The 20,602-nt window shown below is 41.2% G+C and overlaps 1 protein-coding gene and 1 non-coding gene across 3 annotated transcripts; one reads left to right on the top strand and one right to left on the bottom strand.

The window, feature by feature from the left end:
- Nucleotides 1–893: 893 nt before the first annotated feature.
- Nucleotides 894–16,160, bottom strand: ENPP5 (ectonucleotide pyrophosphatase/phosphodiesterase family member 5). Of its 2 annotated transcripts, none has more exons than XM_037142574.2 (4): nucleotides 15,953–16,160; nucleotides 10,421–11,284; nucleotides 7,988–8,164; nucleotides 894–3,313 (listed from the first exon to the last, which is right to left on the bottom strand). In XM_037142574.2, exons 2-4 carry the CDS (start codon nucleotides 11,274–11,276, stop codon nucleotides 2,886–2,888), a joined length of 1,461 nt encoding a protein of 486 aa, XP_036998469.2. In that variant the 5' UTR covers nucleotides 11,277–11,284; nucleotides 15,953–16,160; the 3' UTR covers nucleotides 894–2,885. The 2 variants fall into 2 exon arrangements, with proteins under 2 accessions (XP_036998469.2, XP_036998468.2); XM_037142573.2 differs by having other exon boundaries at nucleotides 16,007–16,160.
- Nucleotides 14,272–14,407, top strand: LOC119047221 (small nucleolar RNA SNORA21). The gene has a single exon (XR_005082104.2). It is a non-coding gene; the product is annotated as a small nucleolar RNA SNORA21 (small nucleolar RNA).
- Nucleotides 16,161–20,602: the final 4,442 nt, after the last annotated feature.

Genomic DNA, 20,602 nt, shown 5'->3' with positions numbered 1-20,602 from the left:
GCAGGAACAGAGGCAAAGAGAGACATAAATTGTCGTAAGGTTTCCCAATAGCAACCCTGACCCCCTTTGTAGGTGATGATCAAGTTAAGAGGTATCAGTACATTTTCTTGTACAGATTCTCATTGTTCGTTTTATTGTTTTTGGTTTGCAGTCCCTGCCTGTTACGGACTGAATCGTGTGCCCTCACAATTCACCGTATGAAGTCCTAAACCCCAAACTGGATCAGGACACCTGGGTCTGGCTTCCATCTTACATTAATATGTCACTTCACAGCTTTTTTAAATGGTCCCTTGGGTCCCTCCTGGCTTACTGCTTCTTGAGTGTGTCACCCCAGCGAACAGCTGAGAAGGTGAGAACTAGAGGAGCTGGGATCTTCATTAGATTTTTCTAGACACGACAGGGCTTTGTAAGAAACTGAAACTAATAATAGGATCCTAGTTTTACCTTAAGAGGTCACAAAACATTCTGAAAAGCAATCTAAAATCTACTTCTCGGAATTCTAAATCAAAATGGCAGATGACACAGCCAGAAATTGCAAAGCACATAGTAAGAAAAAGCTTAACTGAGTAATTGTACAAAATAGGTGCTAGAGGATGTTGAACCAAAATGATGAGTAGGGAAAAGTTAACTCTTCTGACCTTTTGAAAAGTCTTAATTACAATTAGATTAGCTAGTGTAAACTTCATTTCTATGTGCTAATTTTTGTTTACTGCATACAAAGTATGACCACGCAGACACGCAGGTAAAACCTAACCAAAAAGCTTATCAAAGAATGATGAGTGACTAGATTTTCCCAGCAAACTTTAAAATTTTATTTTCCTTCAGATAAACTTTCCTAATTTTTCACGGGAAAAGAATTATCAGTAAATAAAAGAAACCATTCAATAATGAAATGTTTGTAACAGAATTTTAATGATTTCATCAAAGTTACAGAATTTACTTTGTTCTTACTATTAAGGTCATAGCACCTTCTAAAATAAATTTAATGAAACAATTTGATTAAATGTACAGATAGCACTTAAATAGTAATGAATAGACCAATTTCCTTTCAGTCATTTTATTGGCATCTCAATGATGCAGGTAAGTTCACAGCTACAAAGCAAGCCAAAGTGACTGGTCACATTTCTAGAACGTCTAATCCCGAGTTCAGACTTCTTGAGTTTGCTACCTGCCATCTAACTTCTTAGTCTTTTAGTCCGTAGTATACTTCCAGTGATTCCAACCTATCCTATTAAGAGGTTGTATAATAAAATGAGAGTTAGGTGCTAACATTTTTTTATTGGCATTATTTTAAAAATAATTCACCCACCTCATTTTAGGAGCACTTAAATTCAATTGTATTAACCATGCCACTTCCGTTCTTTACATCTAATTTATCCTTTCTGAAATACATTTCCCATTTTTCCTGTCTGTTTGGTGCATATTTATACATAAAACCACAGTATTTTCTATGGGCCATGTGTTTCTATTGGTTTCTATGTTCTTCAAGGAAAGCTATTCTTTGCAGGCCCTCCTCTTTCCTCTGAGAAACCATAGGCAATACCACCCTCTCCCCAACCCAACTACTTTAAAGAGACAAAGCGTGGCTCTAGGTGGTTGGAATGAGAGGAGCTGAGATGACCAGGCAGGTGAAAAACTACCCAGAAAGGAAAGTCTGTTTGTGAACCTGGATTCATCTCTGATTCCACTGAACACCTGGGGAAGGGCAAATACTCAAATATTTCATGAAACAAGGCTCTAATCCAGCCTCCTCTTGTTTCAACACCTGTTACTTCTAAGCGTTGTTTTGCTAGTTTTTGCCACCAGGCACCTTTAGCACTGTACTGTGGACAGCGATGGTCCTAATTTTTCCCCCGTGCTCCCCATGACTCTTTTCAAGGACTCGGTGGCTTACATTTTATCGGAGTTTATGCTAGTTCTGGATCTTCAAATATTGACATCTAAAAGGTGCTTGTGCTCTGTTACTATGTGTTACCAGAAATGAAACAGACGTTGCTTTGATCTCATTTGATTTTAATGGAATAATGACTTACTTTTCAAAAGAGCAAATAATTATAGAACAAGAGAAAACATTGCTGAGATGATGCTTGATTGCCAATATTCAAGCCAGTGTCGGACTACAGAGGTAAGAAATGTATAGTCATGGTATTAAAAAATTGAGTAAAATGACTAATCGGGAAATAGCAATAATGAAATTTGTGACAGAAAGAATCTGTTTAGAATGAACCTGCCAGTATTTTTCAGAAAATAAAATGAGAACCCCAGTCCCGTGGAAGGAAATACGACAAGGAAATGCCCAGACACAGCCTGCTGTTAGGACTGTCGCTCTCCAAGATGCGATGCACAAAGGTCGTCCCGTTTAACTTTCAACAGTTTTCGCTTTGTTCTAGCTCTCCCAATTTAAGTAAATGTCTGTATTGTTCAGGAATTGTTAGAAATTTCATTCAGTTTGAATGACAAACAAGTATTGTGACATGGGCGTAAAAAGTTGTCTTTTTCAACCAGGTTATAAGACATAATTGTCAATAAAGTGCATTTCACATAAAAGTACCCATTAGGAGAGTAATTTAAAGTACAATATATAAGGTACTTCAAATAGTGCAAAGTTGCTAAATATATACATTATATGTGCCAAGTCGAAATAAAGCAGATCTTATCTCTCCGTAAGCTGGACAGAACAATGGAAACATACCTTCACATTTTTAATGCTTTGCAGATATATGTATTTTGGTCCATCTGTGTGTGCATGTGCATGAGGAAGAGGCTGTGCCTGAATATGCATATAACTGCTTAAAGGTGTCTGTGCAAAGGTCTGAAGGTGGTTTCCTAGAATCTGAAACCTTTAAACACTGACAGAATTACGTGACCTCCACTCCTAAGTAGCATTAAGCTTGTAATAATGGTTGAACTATTTCAGCCTGCATATCTGGTAAGGCAGGTATCTGACTTCGAATTAAATGCTTAACAAAAATGACAAAAAATACAATAACTATAATGCTACCGAGAGAGACCCCTATGAAATAAGCGTACGACTCTTCTTGCGCATGTTCCCCTGGTTTGACACTACCGTGGAGGAGCGTCGTACTCTGCGTGTAAGGAAGTGCTCTCGCAGCTGCTGAACTGAGCAGGTCCTGGACGTTCCTGAGTGACCCGTTGTGTGGCATGGCAGGGATGCTGAGAAGGTGGCAGAGCAGTGGGTACAGATCTGTGGAGTTCATGGCTTCTCTTGTGAAATTCTTTCTGAAGGCAGGTCCGTGGGCTAAAAATATTGGATGCATTTCTGCTAACACATTATCATAACCATGGTTGCCTACTGTAAAGATAAGATACATGAAAGGTTAGCCAACCAAAAGGCATTGAAGTGGAAATAATTGTTGTACTGTCAAAATCTGAAAAAGGAAATGCAATTTTTATCCAAATGGACTTTTAAAATAGTCTTTTGCAAACAATCTTTTCTGTTGTCAACATCACAATTCACTTCAGGCACTGGAAAGGAAAATTACTGCAAAGCACACTCACAGGAGGGAGGGTGAAGAGCAAAGAGGAGCCAAGTCAAGGGCAAATGGATCGAACATTTTTTTTGGAGGCAAGTGAACTACTTGTTAAGAACGTACTATGTTCTAATGATTGTTCTAACAGTACTCTCAGTCATAAAGACAATAGATCCATAGTTACTAATAGAAGGGGAGAAATAATAAATAAAGCAAAACAAAAGACCCCCTGAAAATCAAACCTTTAGTTATAGTTACAATCTACTATCGAAAAATCAAGGTTGGGACGGGGTGAAATCTTGACTCTTGTGGTTCAGATCAGCATCCAACTTGGCACCACGTGCCCTGGTAGTGGTACAAAAAGGAAAAACTTGAGGAATCTTCTGACTTACCAAGTGATACAAAATCAAAGGATGAAAACTGCAGAATCAAAGCTATACTTCATTTATTTGGTGATGGCTTTGTGATTTTTTATTTTATTTTTCAATTACTGTTTGCAACCAACATTTTTTTCTATTTAGTTTCAGGTGCACAGCACAGTGGATAGATATTTGTATAGATTACAAAGTGTTCCCCTCCGATGATGCAAGTGCCCACCTGGTACCATGGACAGTTATTACAATATTGTTCACTATATCCCCCATGATAAAAGCTGCATTTTAAAGGCATGTGTACTGAGCATGGTATTTGGTGCAATGGTAAAGAAGCTACTGTTGATGACAACCTAAGAAAATGGACAGATCATATTTTAAAGGTGGTGAGGACAATGGCTAGCGAATCAGTCTCCAGTACCCGCACTGCTATGGGGAAATATGCAATGGGAATACAATATTAAAAAATAATAATCCTCAATCAATTTCTCTGCAAAGTCATGAATTGACCCTTAGTCATCTCCTCATAGCAACTCCAAATCTGCCTGGCCAAATCCATTAAAAAAAAGTCCAAATGCCATGATTCTTTTGTATTTATTCAAGTAACAATAATGCTGAATTTATGAAATCATCTGTAATTATTTGACAGGGTACTATGCAATTCTATGGCATTCTCTGAGAACATCAAATTAGGAAATAGGCCATTATATCATTGGTAATTGATGGGATATTCATTCATTTCTGTAAGAAGTTGGGATCTAGACTCTCAGTCATGACGGCAAAGGTCATTCTCCCAAATCCCACTTTTTACTAGAAAATCCGATTTGAAATGAAACCATTATGACTTATAAAACCTTCCCCATGAAGAGGGACTTTGTTTTCCAGGGGCACCCCTACCAGAGGTGCTTGACCTAGTAGGTAATATTTAATAGTGGATGCTTGAGCGCAGCGGTTCTCAAACTTCAATGTGTCCTCAACTCCTGGGGGGCCCATGTAAAATCACAGAGCGCTGGGCTTTACCCTCACAGTTTCTGTTCAGTAGATCTGGGTCAGGCCCTAGAATTTGCATTTCTAACAATTTCCCAGGTAATTTGGTTGCTGCTGGTCCAGGGAGCACACTCTGAGAACCTCTGCTTTCGAACATCTGGGCTTAATCTCGTTCAGAACTCGGGCTGAGAAGAGCAGTGGTCAATATTTAATTATTTTGTTGAATGAGTGAACATGATGTAATATAAAAAGGAGCATTAAGGTTGTCTGTCAAAAACAGGTGTGACCAATTTATTGTGCAATTGTAGCTCACCAAACCAAATCTGAAGAGGGCCCCTTACAGTCAGTCACGTTAACTGCGCAGCTCTGAGCAACTCCTCTAATGTAAGAGCTAACTGCGTGACACACAAAAATCTGAGCAGGTCAAGGTGGCAGTTATTCTCGTGGCCAAAGAAATGATTTTTAAAGGCTCTCTTAAAATGGTTCCCCTGATGTGATTAAATATTAGTTTACAGATCACTATCTGTATGTACAACCAGTTTTTAGAACTAGAAACCATGTACATGTACAATTACATAATGGCACATAATCTGTCACTATGAATTATGTGTGCATTCCAAGAGTCACTGACAGGCAACTGCATTTCCTTTTCTCAGTACACATGCTAGGAACCTAATTCTACCTAAATGGACATTTTTGTACATCTCTTGAGACAGACAGACAGACACACACACATACACACAAATCAAGGACAAACCCCCAAAATCATTTCAAGATAGCTTCACACAATGTGGTTCCTGCAACATTCAAATAACGGGGAGTAGAAATAAATCCCAGTGAACTGTTAACTGCTCAGCAATGTGTGCTACCACCTCATCCACCAGGAGCCCACGCCAGGTGGTCCAATGGAGGGGGACTGAACATGGGGACTAGTCACAAACGTGTTGAAGAGCTGAGAAGCAAACGTGATTAGGAACAGTGAGAACCTCCTGATACAGAGTGCAGCCAAGAGGGGGCCCCCAAAAGAGATTTGGAATGGGGCCTAGAAGTCAAGGTATCTAGGAAATACTAGAAAGACATATAGGATGTTCTTGCCCCTTCCCCCACAGGTGTGAATTGGGGGAAGGGACACATGGAGCAGGAACATGCAGGGCTGTTTTGTACAGCCACAGCCTTGCAGCTAATCCATGGCATGGCCATTTAACATATCTATAGTCTTTGGTAGGTCACTTGCATATGTTAAATGGCCGTGGCCAGGCTTGGAGCTAGGGGGATGAAGTCACTTCCCCCCAAAGATGTAAGGGGGGGCAGGTTCCCCGAGTTACAGCGCCTGCATGGGAGCCTGGAGAAGATTGGCTCCAGGACGTGGGGCCAAACCTGCCCAGACTCACGATGGCAGCCCAGTAAACTTGGAGTATCACAGGAATGCTGACAGGTGTAACTGATGGTAGGAGGAGTCAGAAATGGGGGTACAGAGGAATACTGGCATGGTCAGGGCAGCCACTGGGATTGAGAACCACATGGCTTTGCCAGAGTGGGGATCCCCGCAGCTTTGGTAGAAGAGGCCCACGCAGTTTTGGGGTGCTCCTTTTGGCCACGTGGCCTGGGAAGCAGGAGACACTTTGCCTGGAAGAAGGGAGAAAGAACTCTTGCCAGTAGGCCATGAGAAGGTGCCACACGGCTTTGGATTAATTAGAGATCCTGCCTGGACAGCAACACAGTTGACGATGCCAGAGGCCTGGATCCTGGACCTGTGCTTATTTTCCTGAGTTAAAGTACCCCAAAATAGGACAGGGGGAGAAGGAAGCACTGTGGGTGTCTGTGGGTATCCAAAAGCACTTGGATATTTTAATGAAGATGTTAGGTCACTACTTTAAGTCTGTATAGCATTAAACAAACATTTCCTTTCCTTTTCACAAATCTCTGGCATTGAGAAACATCTTTCTTATGGCAACGGACAATTGAACCTAGTGGGTGGGCCAATAATTGCCCCTGCTTGGCCCTGTTCTGTAACACTCCTGCGGGCCCCAGGGCTGGATGAACAGAGGCTTTTCTCAGGAAGAGCTGAGGCCATAGGAACGGTTGTCTAGAAGGGGCTGGGATCACAGAGGAAATGAAGCCACCGTCAGGCACACAGCCTAAGGCAGAACGTAGGGAACAAATACTCTGTTCCACAGGCCAGACCTCACCAGAAACCAGATCACAAAGGAGCGTATTTTGCTGTGTGTAATGTGCTCCTGTGTATAATGTGCACACATAACATTTTGTGTGCATTATACACGGGATTATTATACCCATGGTATGTGACATTATAGCCATGTATAATGTGCATCCTTATTTTCCCTCAAAAACTTGGGCAAAAAAGTATGCACTACATATGGCAAAATGCAGTAAATCTGGAGGGTGATACAAAGCAGAGCAGGGAGTTTGAGAGCAAATATGCAAATGACAGACACAATGATGATGAGTAAAATCTTGTCAATGGCATTTCCATTTGGCTAGCTTGTTAAAAGCAGTATAAAAAGAAAAATTACACATTAAGGATGGCAGAAAGTTCCTTATTATGCATGTTTGAATTTTAAATGGAAGTTCCATTATATTACAAATTTGTTCAGTGGTGATATCTCCAAAATTATATCACTAGATATTAGGAAAGCATGTCTTGATACATTATTTTCCATGAGACATTCACCTCTTTTTAGAAATGGCTCCAAGGTGTAGCAAAGCTGGCCTACATTTGGTAGAGCCAGAAGGGCCAAAAAAACAAAACAAAAAACCTAGAATACTAACAGCTGCATATAAAAACTAGAGTTTAAATTCTAATGAAATCAGAATATAAAATGGATAGAGAAAATAATTCAATTCACAAATTTCAGTTATGTTTTGCTCACAGAATGGTTATTATAACTGACAGTATATAGGTCACTGTGCATACTTTGGGTTTGATGGCTTCAAGAGAAGTAAATGTTTCATTTTTAGAAGGTTGCCTCTCATTAAAGCCCCAGGGATCTTTAATTTGCTATTAGTGTATGATATTAGCTAGTTATTCATTCAGTAAGTAAACTGCTGTGCTGTCCATAGTGTCCACTTTAGCAAACGGCAATGCAGAATGGGAAGAAATAACTGTAATATACTTACACATAAAGTTATCTGACTTATTCTGTAAAATATACCACCCTTCGTCAGCCACTGCTATAATTGGTTGAATGCGACTGTTGTATTTGTAATGCCATCTTTCTGGAATCTCTTCTTTTTTGTAAACAGTCATATTAGGATGTGCATGAGCTAGTGCCCCATAGACTTCATCAAATTTACCTATAAGAGAAAGGAGAATGGGGGCACTCAGAACAAAGCTTTCCGTGCTATAATCAAAGAAAACAACTGTGGCACCAGAGGTCAACTGATGCAGATGCCCGACTGAGGGAAAAAGCCAGCAAGCTGTACACAATGAAATCTAGCCAGACACTTTAGAACTCCCATCCCCTTTGAGAAAAACCCTTGAGGGAGGAAACAGAAAGAATTAACCTTCTTTTCTAAGGAAATTCACCTTAAACAATGAAGAGGTCATTCATTGTAAAGAATCTGAAATCTCTAGTTTGAGATTTCTTAAACACACACGCAAACACACATTAATACTGCAATACGGAAGCTGAAACAAAGGGCTACGTTCTGGTGGTCACTGAGGGCAGAGACGGAGAATCTCTAGGTAAGAAAATATGGTGAGTGGAGGGTGAGAGTTGGGTGGAAAGCAGATTGTAAAGTGGAAAAGTTCTTTAAAACCCGGGAGGTCTTGCAAAAGTGCTTCCAAGAACTTCACATGCAGTGAACCGGGCATGGTCTTTACTTCTTTTCTTATTTTTCACATCCACCCAGCAGGGGTTGCTCCCTGCCTCCCACACCGTACAGGGCAACACCATACCAGTTTTATAAGGAAAACTGAAGAGTTGCTGCGATTTTCTGAAACAACAACAAACTTGCTATCTGATATTGAATTTGTTGAAAAGTCTGCAGGTAGGTACATGTGCATATTTTAACATTGACTGTTCCCTCCCTATGATTCTCGAAATTTCCCCTCGAGGGACAGACCTCTCATTGGTTCGGTAGAAAGCTTTTCAAAATCTGTTCTCTCGTTTGATACCTAGATTAACCCTAGGAAGTGACAAAACACAGGTCAGGGGGGTTGGCCTGTCTTGCTCTGTACTTATCCTGGAATCTGGGGGTGTAATACCAGGTGACAAGGTTGCTATGAGGATTCAAGAAAAGGTTTACAAAAATGCAAGGTATTGTTATTACTTCCCCTACTCATCGTTAAGAAAATGAAACCTCAGTTTGATCAAAGCTTTCTCCCTGCTCCAAGCCACTGCTCTGCTGTTATGTGGGCCCTGAGGATGTGCAGAGGCTTCGGAGGCTGCTGAGAAACCGCTGTCATTTTGCCTTCCCGTCTCAGTCTTTCTCAGAAGGGGCTGAGCTCTCATCGTGTGCAATGAGTCCAAAACCATTAAATCTGATTGCTATAAATACATGGAGAGCATCAGTTCCAACACTCCAGGGAAAAAGGGAAAAGCTACACTCCAAGTGATTGCAGTTGGTTTGAGAATATAACAAAATATTGTTAGGCTGGTTTGAGGAAACAACAAAATATTCTGTTAGCAACTGACAGCTGTCTGAGGGGAAGTGGTTGGGGGGATGGGTGAAAAAGGTGAAGGGGATAAGCAACTCTTAGGCACAGACTGCAGTGTAGTGATTGCCAGAGGGCAAGGGAGTGGGGGGAGGTGGAAGAGGGTAAAGGGGGGACAAATGGTGATGGAGAGACTTGACTTGGGGTGGTGAACACCCAACACAACATACAGAGGATGCATTACAGAATTGTACACTGGAAACCTATACAATTTTATTGACCCATGTCACCTCAATAAATACAATTAAAAAATTTAAACTATCCTGTTGGCATACATTCCGGGGAGTAGCTAGGGCCTGGCAGGTAAGCACCTGCAGATAGCACTGGAGGAAGCCAGAAGGAACCAGCTCTAACAGGTGAAGGCATCGTTTATAAACTTAAGGCAACCAAGAGCTTGTTATAATAACAGTAAAATCCCTGCTTCTGGGAGGGCTTTCAATGCCATTTTCTGAAAATAGGACATATGAAGAGGCACGGCCTGCTTCCCTACACCAGCCCTTACCGCTAGGACAAACATTTCCATCGAGAATATGCATTAATCTGACAGGACGAAAGTTCAGAGGCTCCCCGGTTTGGGGAGCCATGGCTTTGGACATTATTCCCTGTGGGCTCCACATTCAGCTGCAAATAAATTTCACTTTGTGTGGCAACCACAGTTGTTGCAAATTCTGGTAACTTGATCACCAAGAAGTGAACCCAAGTTCAGCTCAGTAATAGAGAGAGAGAGAGAGAGAGAGAGAGAGAGGCTTCATTTTTTCAGGGTCTAAGGATTAAATTCCTGAACACAACCACGTCACAGGCAAGCATGTTCAAGCCACAGAAACAGAAAGTCCCCTCTCGACTGCACTGCAGACACGCGGACAGACCTGAGTTTTGACTCAGGCAGAACTTACCTTCCTTTGGCAAAATGGCTGCTACTGGAGACTGGTCAATCAGGACATAGTGGTCTTTATCCAGATACTGGTCAAGTTCTATTACCCTTTCCTCAGAACACTGGGTCATCCCGTGATCACTCGTGATAATCAGGTTCAGCGTGTTCCACAACTTTGCCTTTTTCAGCATCTGTATGAGATACCCTAACTTGTTGTCAATGTCTGAAATGACAGGGCCCATGAGTGGGCTGTCAGGCCCCAGAGTGTGGCCCATGTCGTCAGGGTCTTCCCAATAGAGAAGACCAAGATTGATGGGTTCTTGTGACGTAAACCATTCAACAATTTTGGCAACTCTATCTTCGAATGAAACGGACTCATTGTAAAGCATGTAGTGAGTAGGAAAGCTCTGATGTATTTTTACATCACTTCCAGGCCACATGGCGGCACCACTAGTATGTCCAGCCCTCTGATTTGTGATCCAGATTGGCGTTGCTTCTTCCCAAAACTCGGAATCATAAATATTCATGGTGTCCAAGGAGAAAGATTTGTTCAGAATAGCATCGAACATGTCATTTGCAACAATCCCATGATTCTCTGCAAAGAGGCCAGTTACCAAGGTATAGTGGTTAGGATAGGTCTTCGTAATAAAAATATTAGTAACCTGCTTCACATGAACGCCATATTTCATAACATAATGGAAATGAGGTGTTGGAACTCTATATAAGTAATCCCAACGGAATCCATCAAACGAAACTAGCAGAACCTTTTGCTGGTCTGGTTGGAGAGAAAATATAATTGAAAATGTTAATGTAGCGAGTATGAAGGTCACCCAGATGAATTTTGAAGTCATTTTCAAAGTCCTTGAACAATTCAGCATAAGATAATCTGTATAAAAAAGATATAGAAATTAGTAACATTTGGAAAATAATTTTGCTTTGCATAGTTTACCCCAAACTGAGAGTGATAGTGCTTAGTAATCTCAGTTATATCATAAATTGTAGCCTGGAAGGATTATGTTGCAGAAGTCCATCTTAAACAAGACACCTGGGGCTACCTGTATAATAAAGCTAAGAATTTTACCTGCATTAGAATGTTTTAGTTTCCAAGAATTTACAAAAATGAAAACATTCCTCTAAAGAATTATTTTAATAGGTCCCCAAATAGCATTTTAAAATGTGATATAATTTACCTACAGCTTTTCAGGTTGTATAATTTCATACATTTTCAGGTTGAGCCAGACTTCTGACAGTAAAACACCTGTGAACATTAGCAAATCCAGTAATGCTTAAAAAAAAGATGTATAGTTTTCAAAGCCAAAGCCTTATATTGGGTTGGCCAAAAAGTCTGTTGCATTTTTTTACATAAAATAAAAGACAATTTTTTTATTTTCACCAATAACCACTGATTTGGATATTTGGATATTTTGAGTATGTCAGCCATCTCCTGCTATTGGTTTCTAATGGGTAGAGGCCAGGGGCGCTGCTAAACATCTTCCCACGCATAAGACAGCCCCACAGCAAAGAATGATTTGGTCAAAATGTCAATATACTAGAAAACATTGCAAACCGCTTTGGACATGGTTGATCAGTCACAGCATCTTCTCTAGACACTGCACGAACCTTTTTTTTGTGTTTAGTTGCATTTTTACCTTTCTTGAAATAATAAAGCATAACATACTGAAAATGTTACATATTTTCCATGTTCAATATTAAAATGGCTGCATAAAAATGTCCCAATTTTGATTTTTGTAATGAATACTAATATGACAGTTGTCACAAAACAATAAAATTGTTTCGAATGAAGTTAAAGACAACTAAGCACTAGCAGAGCCATCATACAAAAAAAAACTGGGCTCTACACAAAGTAACGGGCTTTTTGGCTAACCCAGTATTTGGCTCATCGTGGTCAGAGATGTTACTAGAAAAAAAAAGAAAATACGTTGACTTGGTTTCTTGAAGGGACATAGAATTTATGACATTCAAATTTATTTGTGAAATGTAATCTGCATTCATTTAGTAATAATCAAACATAGCCTTCTTTGTGTACAAAGAAGTAAGTACACACAGAAACATATTTCTGAAATCTGACCTTCCTAATGTCAAAATTTGTTAACATTGAATCTTATCAGTGATATGGGAGAAAAGTCATTTTCCAGATTAAATATTATCTCTCTGGACCAAGGTTCTTGGTGTATTTGTTTTTCTTTTAATCTGCATATATTTCTAAAAAGCTTTTATTCTATTCAAGAAAGCTAGTAAGAGGCAATATGCAGACCTCCTGCCAAAATGGAGGTGTAGGTAGACACACTTTGCCTCTTCTCACAATCATAAGGACAACAAATTTAAAAACCCAAAATAACTAGAACTGCCAGAAAATGGAACTGTATGGGGGTTTTACAACCAAGGAATTAAAGAAGAAACATTCATCCAGACCCGTAGGAGTGCTGGAGGTGGGCAGCCAGGCAGAGAGGATTCAAGGCAAGATGGGGGTGGAGAAGCAGGGCAGGCAAGGTGGTGGCTGGCTGAGCCGGTGATCCCACATTTGTGTGTGGATAAACCAAGAAGAACAACTGGAGAATGAGACAGACCATGCAATCCAGGGTTCCAGCGCAGGGAAATAAAGCCTCAAAACCTCTGACTAAAATAACCTGTGGAGAGTTGAGGTGGAAGGAGAAACTCCCAGCCTCACAGGAGAGTTCATTGGGGAGACCCACAGGATCCTGGAACGTACCCAAACCCACCCACACAGGAATCAGCACCAGAAGGGCCCAATTTGCTTGTGAATGGTGGAGAAAGTGACTGAAAGCCTACTGAGAACAATGCAAGCAGCATTGTTCCCTCTCAGACCCCTCCCCCATGTATAGCATCACAAAGCAGCAATGTGGGTTGCCCCACCCTGGTGAACACCTAAGCCTCTGCCCCTTAGTACATAACAGGCACGCCAAGACAAAGTAATATGGCCCAAATGAAAGAAGAGATCAAAACTCCAGAAAAAATACAACTAAGCGATGAAGAGATAGCCAACCTATCAGATGCATACTTCAAAACACTGATAATCAGGATACTCACAGAAATGATAGAGTTTGGTCACAGAAATAGAGGGAAAAGTGAAGGCTATGAAAAGTGAAATAAAGGAAAATGTGCAGGAAACCAACAGTGATGGAAAGGAAACCAGAACTCCAATCATAGGTTTGGATCAGAAGGAAGAAATAAACACTCAACCAGAACAGAATGAAGAAATGACCATTCAAAAAAAAATGAGGAGAGGCTTAGGAACCTCTGGGTCAACTCTAAATGTCCCAACATCCAAATTACAGGGGTGCCAGAAAGAAAAGAGGAAGAGCAAGAAGCTGAAAACTTATTTGAAAAAAACAATGAAGGAGAACTCCCCCAATATGGCAAAGGAAATAGACTTCTAGGAATTCCAGGGAGCTCAGAGTCTCCCAAAGAAGTTGGACCCAAGGAAGCACAACCAAGCAAGGCACATCATTATTAGATTACCCAAGATGAAAGATAAGGGGGGAATCTTAAAAACAGCAAGAGAAAAGGAGATAGTTACCTACAAAGAAGTTCCCATAAAACTATCAGCTGATTTCTCAAAAGAGACCTTGCCAGCAAGAAGGGGCTGGAATGAAGTATTCAAAGTCATGAAAGGCAAGGATCTACAACCAAGATTACTCTATGTAGCAAAGCTATCATTTAGAATGGAAGGGCAGATAAAATGCTTCCCAGATAAGATCAAGTTAAAGGAGTTCATCATCACCAAGCTACTATCATATGAAATGTTAGATGGATTTATCTAAGAAAAAGATGATAAAAAATACGAACAATAAAATGACAACAAACTCACACCTATCAAAAACCAAACCAAGGCCCCTTTGAAAAGCACTTGTTGGGCCTTTCGCTAATGACCCACTGAGCCGTCAAGACAGGGCAAAGCAAAAACATCGCTTTGGGGTGAAGTGGCAGCATGTTGTGCTGTTTGGCTTCAATCGGTGGTGTGACAAGGGAAAAAAACTGAACCAAAACTAAAACCAAAACCAAAACAAATTAAGCAAACAACTATAACAGCAACAGATTCACAGAAATAGAGATCATATGGAGGGTTATCAGTGGGTACGGGGAGGGAGCAGAATGGTGGAAAAGGTACAGGGAATAGAAGCATAAATGGTGGGTACAAAATAGACAGGGGAGGTTAAGAACAGTAAAGGAAATATAGAAGCCAAAGAACTTACAGGTATGACCCATGGACATGAACTAAGTTGGGGGGATGATGGTGGGAAGGGGAGGGAGGTAAGGGCAGAGGGGAATAAAGAAGAAAAAAAAATGGGACAACTCTAACAGCATAATAAAATATATATTTTTAAAAAGAGACAATATGAATAAACAATATATATGTACATTTTGTCAGTTCCCTTGGGCTTGCAAATCAACTGGGGATGTTTTGTTCTCCCTTTCTCCTGTCCATTCTTGCAGGAAGGTATTATAAGCGCACCAAAAATTGTATGTAACCATATTTCGTAACAAGAAATCTCTTCAATTCAGCTTTGACATCTTCCTAATTTGAATACACTGGAGACATTTTAAACCTTAAAGACAGACCCTGTCTTGCCTTGCTATATAAATTACAGCTATAGGGAAATAAAAACTGCTTGGCATACTTGCATTTTGTTTGTTTTGTAATCATGATTTCACCATACACGGAACTGAATTAGTTAAACTGAAACTGTCTTATTAATCTCTACACAATGGTTCAAAACACATTTAAAAACTACTGCTCAGATGGCACAAGTGTTTCCAATTCTGGAAGGGACCTTAAAAATCTGTTCCATGGGGAACTATAAATATATTTACTAACATATGTGGATGAGGATGGTGGCTACTTCTTTCTCCTTTTTCTATTACATTCTTAACACAAGAAAGGTTAATATGAACCAAATATAATTTAGGCCAAAACACGAATCAACTACATGAACCACCTGATTTTCCTCTACTAAGTAAACTAATTTAGCAACTGTGGTAAGCAGTAAAGAACAGTTTTCCTGGGACAAAGGAAAACAAAGACTAAGTGTTGTCTAAAGCTTAAGAATGTTTGCTAAGCAGAACCAACGTTATCACATGGATGACACAGAGCAACGAACAGAGAGTGGGGGTTGGGATGAAGGAAATCTCAGCTTTTTTTTTTTTTTTTTTTTTTTTTAATGCACAAAATGCTGCACAGTGCAGCGGAATCCTTAGCTCTGGGTCCCGATTTCACTGGGCTGCTTTCCAGTTCCTTCTCTCCTTCAAACCTCTCCCCGCCCCCGCCACAAATAAGTCTCGAAAGGCTGGAGGGAAGGGAGCTAAGGAACGCGAAGAGGCAAAGTGCAGGAGGATTAAGTGTGCCGTAGAGCGAATAGAGGTTAAGAGGGTGCTGCATCGTTCCACTTCCACCGTCTCCGCAGGCTTCCTTCCTAGACACTGGGCAGGGTCTCGGCGTAGGGTACGCCCACCGATGCTGGCAGATACCCAACGAGAGCTGTGTGTGGAACTGAGGGGACGTCTGGGGGCTTACCTGCAGCCCACTGGAGCCGCGTGGGTCCCCGAGAGGGAAGCCGCCCACTCTTACCTTCGCAGCGATCACCGGTTTCAGACAATGGAAGGGAGGACCTAGAGGGGTTCCCTTCGGCAGTCCCTGGACAAGAACCGGCAGGTGGCAGAAGCGAGGGCCACCGTTGAACCCGCAGCCACTCAGCCGCGCAACTACTGCAGAGCACCTGACCACCACACTTCCACCCCGCAGGCCCCGCCTCTTGGCTTTCATTTGCTCCGGTGGGGCTGGTTACTGTTGGCGGGTTCCTGGGAGTCGCTGAACTGACTGTCAATCAGGGGGAAAGGGCGGGTGCTGCTTGGGTTTGGATGACCGGGGGTGGGGGGCGGGAGCCCCGTGAAGCAAAAAGCAGTAGCAGATTATGCTGGGACGCTGGTGTGGACATCCCTGGGGCTTGGGGGTGTGGACATCCCTGCGGTCCTCTCTTTGCCTGGGCACCAAACCTTTCCGTAGTGTGCCTTTTCTAAACGGGCAGTAGTGCTGTGATCAGTGATACAGAGAGATTGTAATGCTGTACCTCAGTGGTTTGTGCGCTCACTGTTTTTGGTTTTTTTCTTTTATTCTCTTACCTGTTAAGGGGTGTGTGAGTGTTTGGTTTTTTTCTTTTATTCTCTTACACGTTAAGGTGTGTGTGTGTGTGTGTGTGTGTGTGTGTGTGTGTGTCTTACCACAAATTGGTCAATGGCACCATACCCTGGGTTTTGTTCTGAGGAACACCAAAGGATATGGATAGGACATTGAAATTTAATATAAATCTTTTTATTAGTTGGTGTTGGCACCTCAAAGAATTTAATTTAAAAGGATTTAATTTAGTCAGTTCTCCAGCCCCCATGTTTATTGTCCAGGTTCAGGATGAAGTTAATTTGCAAAGCGAGAAAGAACAGCTACTGATAGTTCCATCAAGGCTTTAGACTCTTTTTCAGGCTTGGTTTCCAAACATGCATTAAGGCTATGAACTTCAGGTCCTACTTCTCTCTCAGGAAGTCCTCTCGGGCCCTGTTTCTTCTGCTCCCTTATTGTAGTGAATTAATTTTTCAAGTTTTTTGGTAATCGATGGTATTTTTAGGCTGGCAGGAGTGTGGTGGGCAAGTGCACGGTTTGCCAATTTGATGCCAAATGTAAATATCATAAATTATAGCTGTGACTTCCAGCTCCCCTGAAAGGATCTGTCCACCTACACAATTTCCTAAGCCTAATTCTGACCACCCTGCAAATGAGCAGTAATTAATATCTGCTTGGTTGCCGCCACTTAAATTTCAACATCTAATCACCCTGTAAAACAGCAAGCAAGAGCAGTGGCTTTGGCTCTGCCTGGAGTTCATGTTTCCTATCTGAGATATAAGAGCTGTAAAATGATAGATATTCCTGTTAATATTTAATTAAGCAAGACAATCATTTTGGTCATAGTTCTTTTTTTTCTCCTTATAGATGGAACAGTCTCTACCCATTGGCTCCTTTCTGATCGTGTCACACCACCCCAAAGGGCTGCTTGGGCTTTTTGTTAGCAGTAACATGGGTTTATGGTCTTCTATATGTGGGATGGGGATGAAAAGGGAGGCTGGTTTTGTAATTAGCCAGACACAGTGACAGTGAAGTTGTACGGGCTGTTCCATGACTCCAAAGCCCTGTCCCTTGAAGTCGCCCAAACCTGGAACAAGTGTTCCAATATTATAAATCCTTAACCCCTGAAAACAAGCCAAACCTGGGTTCGCCCCAAACACTCAAAGAACAGCTTATGCTGATTAGAGAGCAGAGGTAGGGAAAACTAACCTTTAATACGGGTCACTGAACACTCTGCCTTGCTCTGCAAAGTTTTTATGGAAGGCATGACTGTATTCTCCAGCTACCCCTGTGAAATAGGATGGTATGGCTGGTAAGAGCAGTACAGAGCTCAGAAAATGACTGCTGAGGGGCTAGGTGAGTGCCAGACACTCTTTCCAGGCCTCCATGTAATGATCTTTAGTGTTCCACTGGTAGGCCTGTTACACAACTCATGTCTCTAATGAGCATAATCTGGCTAAAATAGTATAGTTAGAGGAACAATTGTAAAAACATGGAATTCTGCTTACACAACTGTGCCAGCCCTCCTGCCCGACCTGTTGCCTCAATGTCTGTCCCATTGCAATATCAGGGAATCATTGTAGCTTAAGCCATAATCTGATACTGACTGTAGCTCTTCCTTTGTGCTATTGAATTAATATAATCATCACTGAGCTAGTGATGATTTTCTGAATAATAGAATGACAGAAGAGTCAAATTCTCTCATGGTTTGGGGGAAAGGGTGGGGGTCTCTGCTTGCCTAAGGCGGTGTAATAGGAATTTGAGGGTCAGGTTCTTTTCTTCTTCCTCAGGAGCTGGCAGGGGTTTGTGCTAAAACTGAAATATGATCTGTTCTTGATGAAATAGCTAAGACTGGCTTTGCCACAGAAGTTTTGTTTTCAAAACTGGTCTGCTCTATATGCCGCGGTGGGGAAAATGAACAAATGATTTTACAATTTTAAAAATCTGTAAGGTTGCAATACATCAAAAGACTAAGCTAAAAGTCTACCTCTTAATCCTGTATACTAACATATCCTGCAAAATGTGGATCTCACATATTAATGGCCATAGGTTAGGAACCACTTGGACTCTGGATAGGAATTCAGTAATTTCGACTCATCAGAAGTTCAGTAAAAAGATGATTTATAGATTAGTCAAAGGCTTAGTCCAAGTATTTTTATGCCTATTTGTAATTAATATATTGTACTAACTAGAACTACATTTTTAACATAAACAGTTATCATGCTTTCATCCTGTAGCTTTATGTGAGTCGAATATTACCTTGTAAACTTCTGTGTATTATTGTATTTTGTAAGTTGTATCACACTGTATTGTTTTCCTAGGACTACTGTAACAAATGGCCCCAAGCAATGTATTCTCTCACAGTTTTTGAGGCTAGAAGTCTGAGATCAAGATATCAGCAGGCTACCCTACATCCAGAGGCTCTAAGGAAGCCTCCACCTCCCTGACCCGTGTGGTTCAGTTTGTTGGACATTGTCCTGCAGAGCAAAAGTTCAATTCCTGGTCCTGCTCAGGCCGTTCAGGGCACATGCCTGGGTTGCAGGTTCCTCCCCGGGTTGGGGCAGTACAAGAAACAACCATATCAATGCAAACTTACTATGATTGTGGGACAACCTAAAAAGGAAATAGTATCTTTCTCCAAGATCAAAAGGATATTTTTCCCACTCTAGATATTTACATTTAAAATGTAAATGTAAACCTCCTTTGCAATTATTATGTAGCTTGAGAGTATACTGGGTTCTTTGGTAAGTATTATGCTTCATGAATATGCAAAGCAGGTAGCAATGGCTTTACGCCTTTATTGCTTTCTTGGCATGAGGCTGGGAAAGCCACGGGAGGGCATTTGCTGCCCCATTCCTGGATGGCTGCAATTTCATAATTGGAAATTTATTTCCCTGTCCTAAGGCTTTTCTTCTAGGAGTGATGCCAGATTCATCTCTCATATCCTTTTACACACATGTGTATGCGTGTGTGTGTGTGAGAAACTAAGTCTGTCTTATTCACTCAGAGTAGTGCGATTTCTTGGGGAGAAAGGCCTTAAGAGGAATGGGGCAGTTGGTTGAGCATTTTCTTTTGAGAGGCACCTGAAGGAATAGACTGGGACCCTAGAGGGAGTGGAAACAGGAAAGTAAAGTAAAGTAAAGGGAGCACACCCAAAGCTGACATCTTTGGTAATTTCTCAGATTTAGCTCTGCTCTTTGACAGACCCGAAGCAGCAGTTCCCTGAGGGGCGGTATGAAGTCACAGGTGAGAAAGAGGACACTTGGTTTACAGAGGCACTCCCAAGTTTTTTCCTCTAGTGTTTTGAATAGCCTTTGGTCTAAAAACTTTATACTTGACCACAAACTTAGACCATACACAAAAATAAACGCAAGGTGGATAAAAGACTTAAATATGAGTCATGACACCATGGAAGTCCTAGAGGAGAACAGGAAAATCTCAGATATTTCACACAGCAATATTTTCACTGATATGTCCCCTAGAGCAAGGGACATAAAGAAAAGAATAAACAAATGGAATCTCATCAAAATAAAAAGCTTCTGCATGGCTAAAGAAAACAGCATTAAAATGAAAAGAGAAACAACCATATGGGAAAACATATTTGCCAATGATACCTCACACGAGGGTTTGATCTCCAGAATATACAAAGAACTCATGTGACTCCACTCCAGGAAGACAGACAAGCCAATGAGAAAATGGGAAAAGGACCTGCACAGACACTTCTCCAAGGAGGTCATATAGAGGGAGGGCCCAGAGATGTATGAAAAGATGCTCAATATCACCAGTCATCAGAGAGATGCAAATTAAAACCACAGTGAGATACCACTTCACACTGGTAGGAATGGCCATCATAAACAAATCAACAAACATCAAGTGTTGGAGAGGTTGTGGAGTAAAGGGAACCCTAGTGCACTGTTGGTAGGAATGCAGATTGGTGCAGCCACTATGGAAAACGGTATAGAATTTCCTCAGAAAACTAAAAATGGAACTGCCTTTTGACCCAGCAATTTTACTGTAGGGATTATACCCTAAGACCCTGATACACCACTTCAA

This window comes from Artibeus jamaicensis, unplaced genomic scaffold (genome assembly GCF_021234435.1).
Source record: "Artibeus jamaicensis isolate MK-2021 breed Jamaican fruit bat unplaced genomic scaffold, CSHL_Jam_final contig_484, whole genome shotgun sequence".
Classification (NCBI taxonomy): Eukaryota; Metazoa; Chordata; class Mammalia; order Chiroptera; family Phyllostomidae; genus Artibeus; species Artibeus jamaicensis.
The sequence above is the reverse complement of the archived record's forward strand: the minus strand, read 5'-3'. Positions and strand labels throughout refer to the sequence as shown.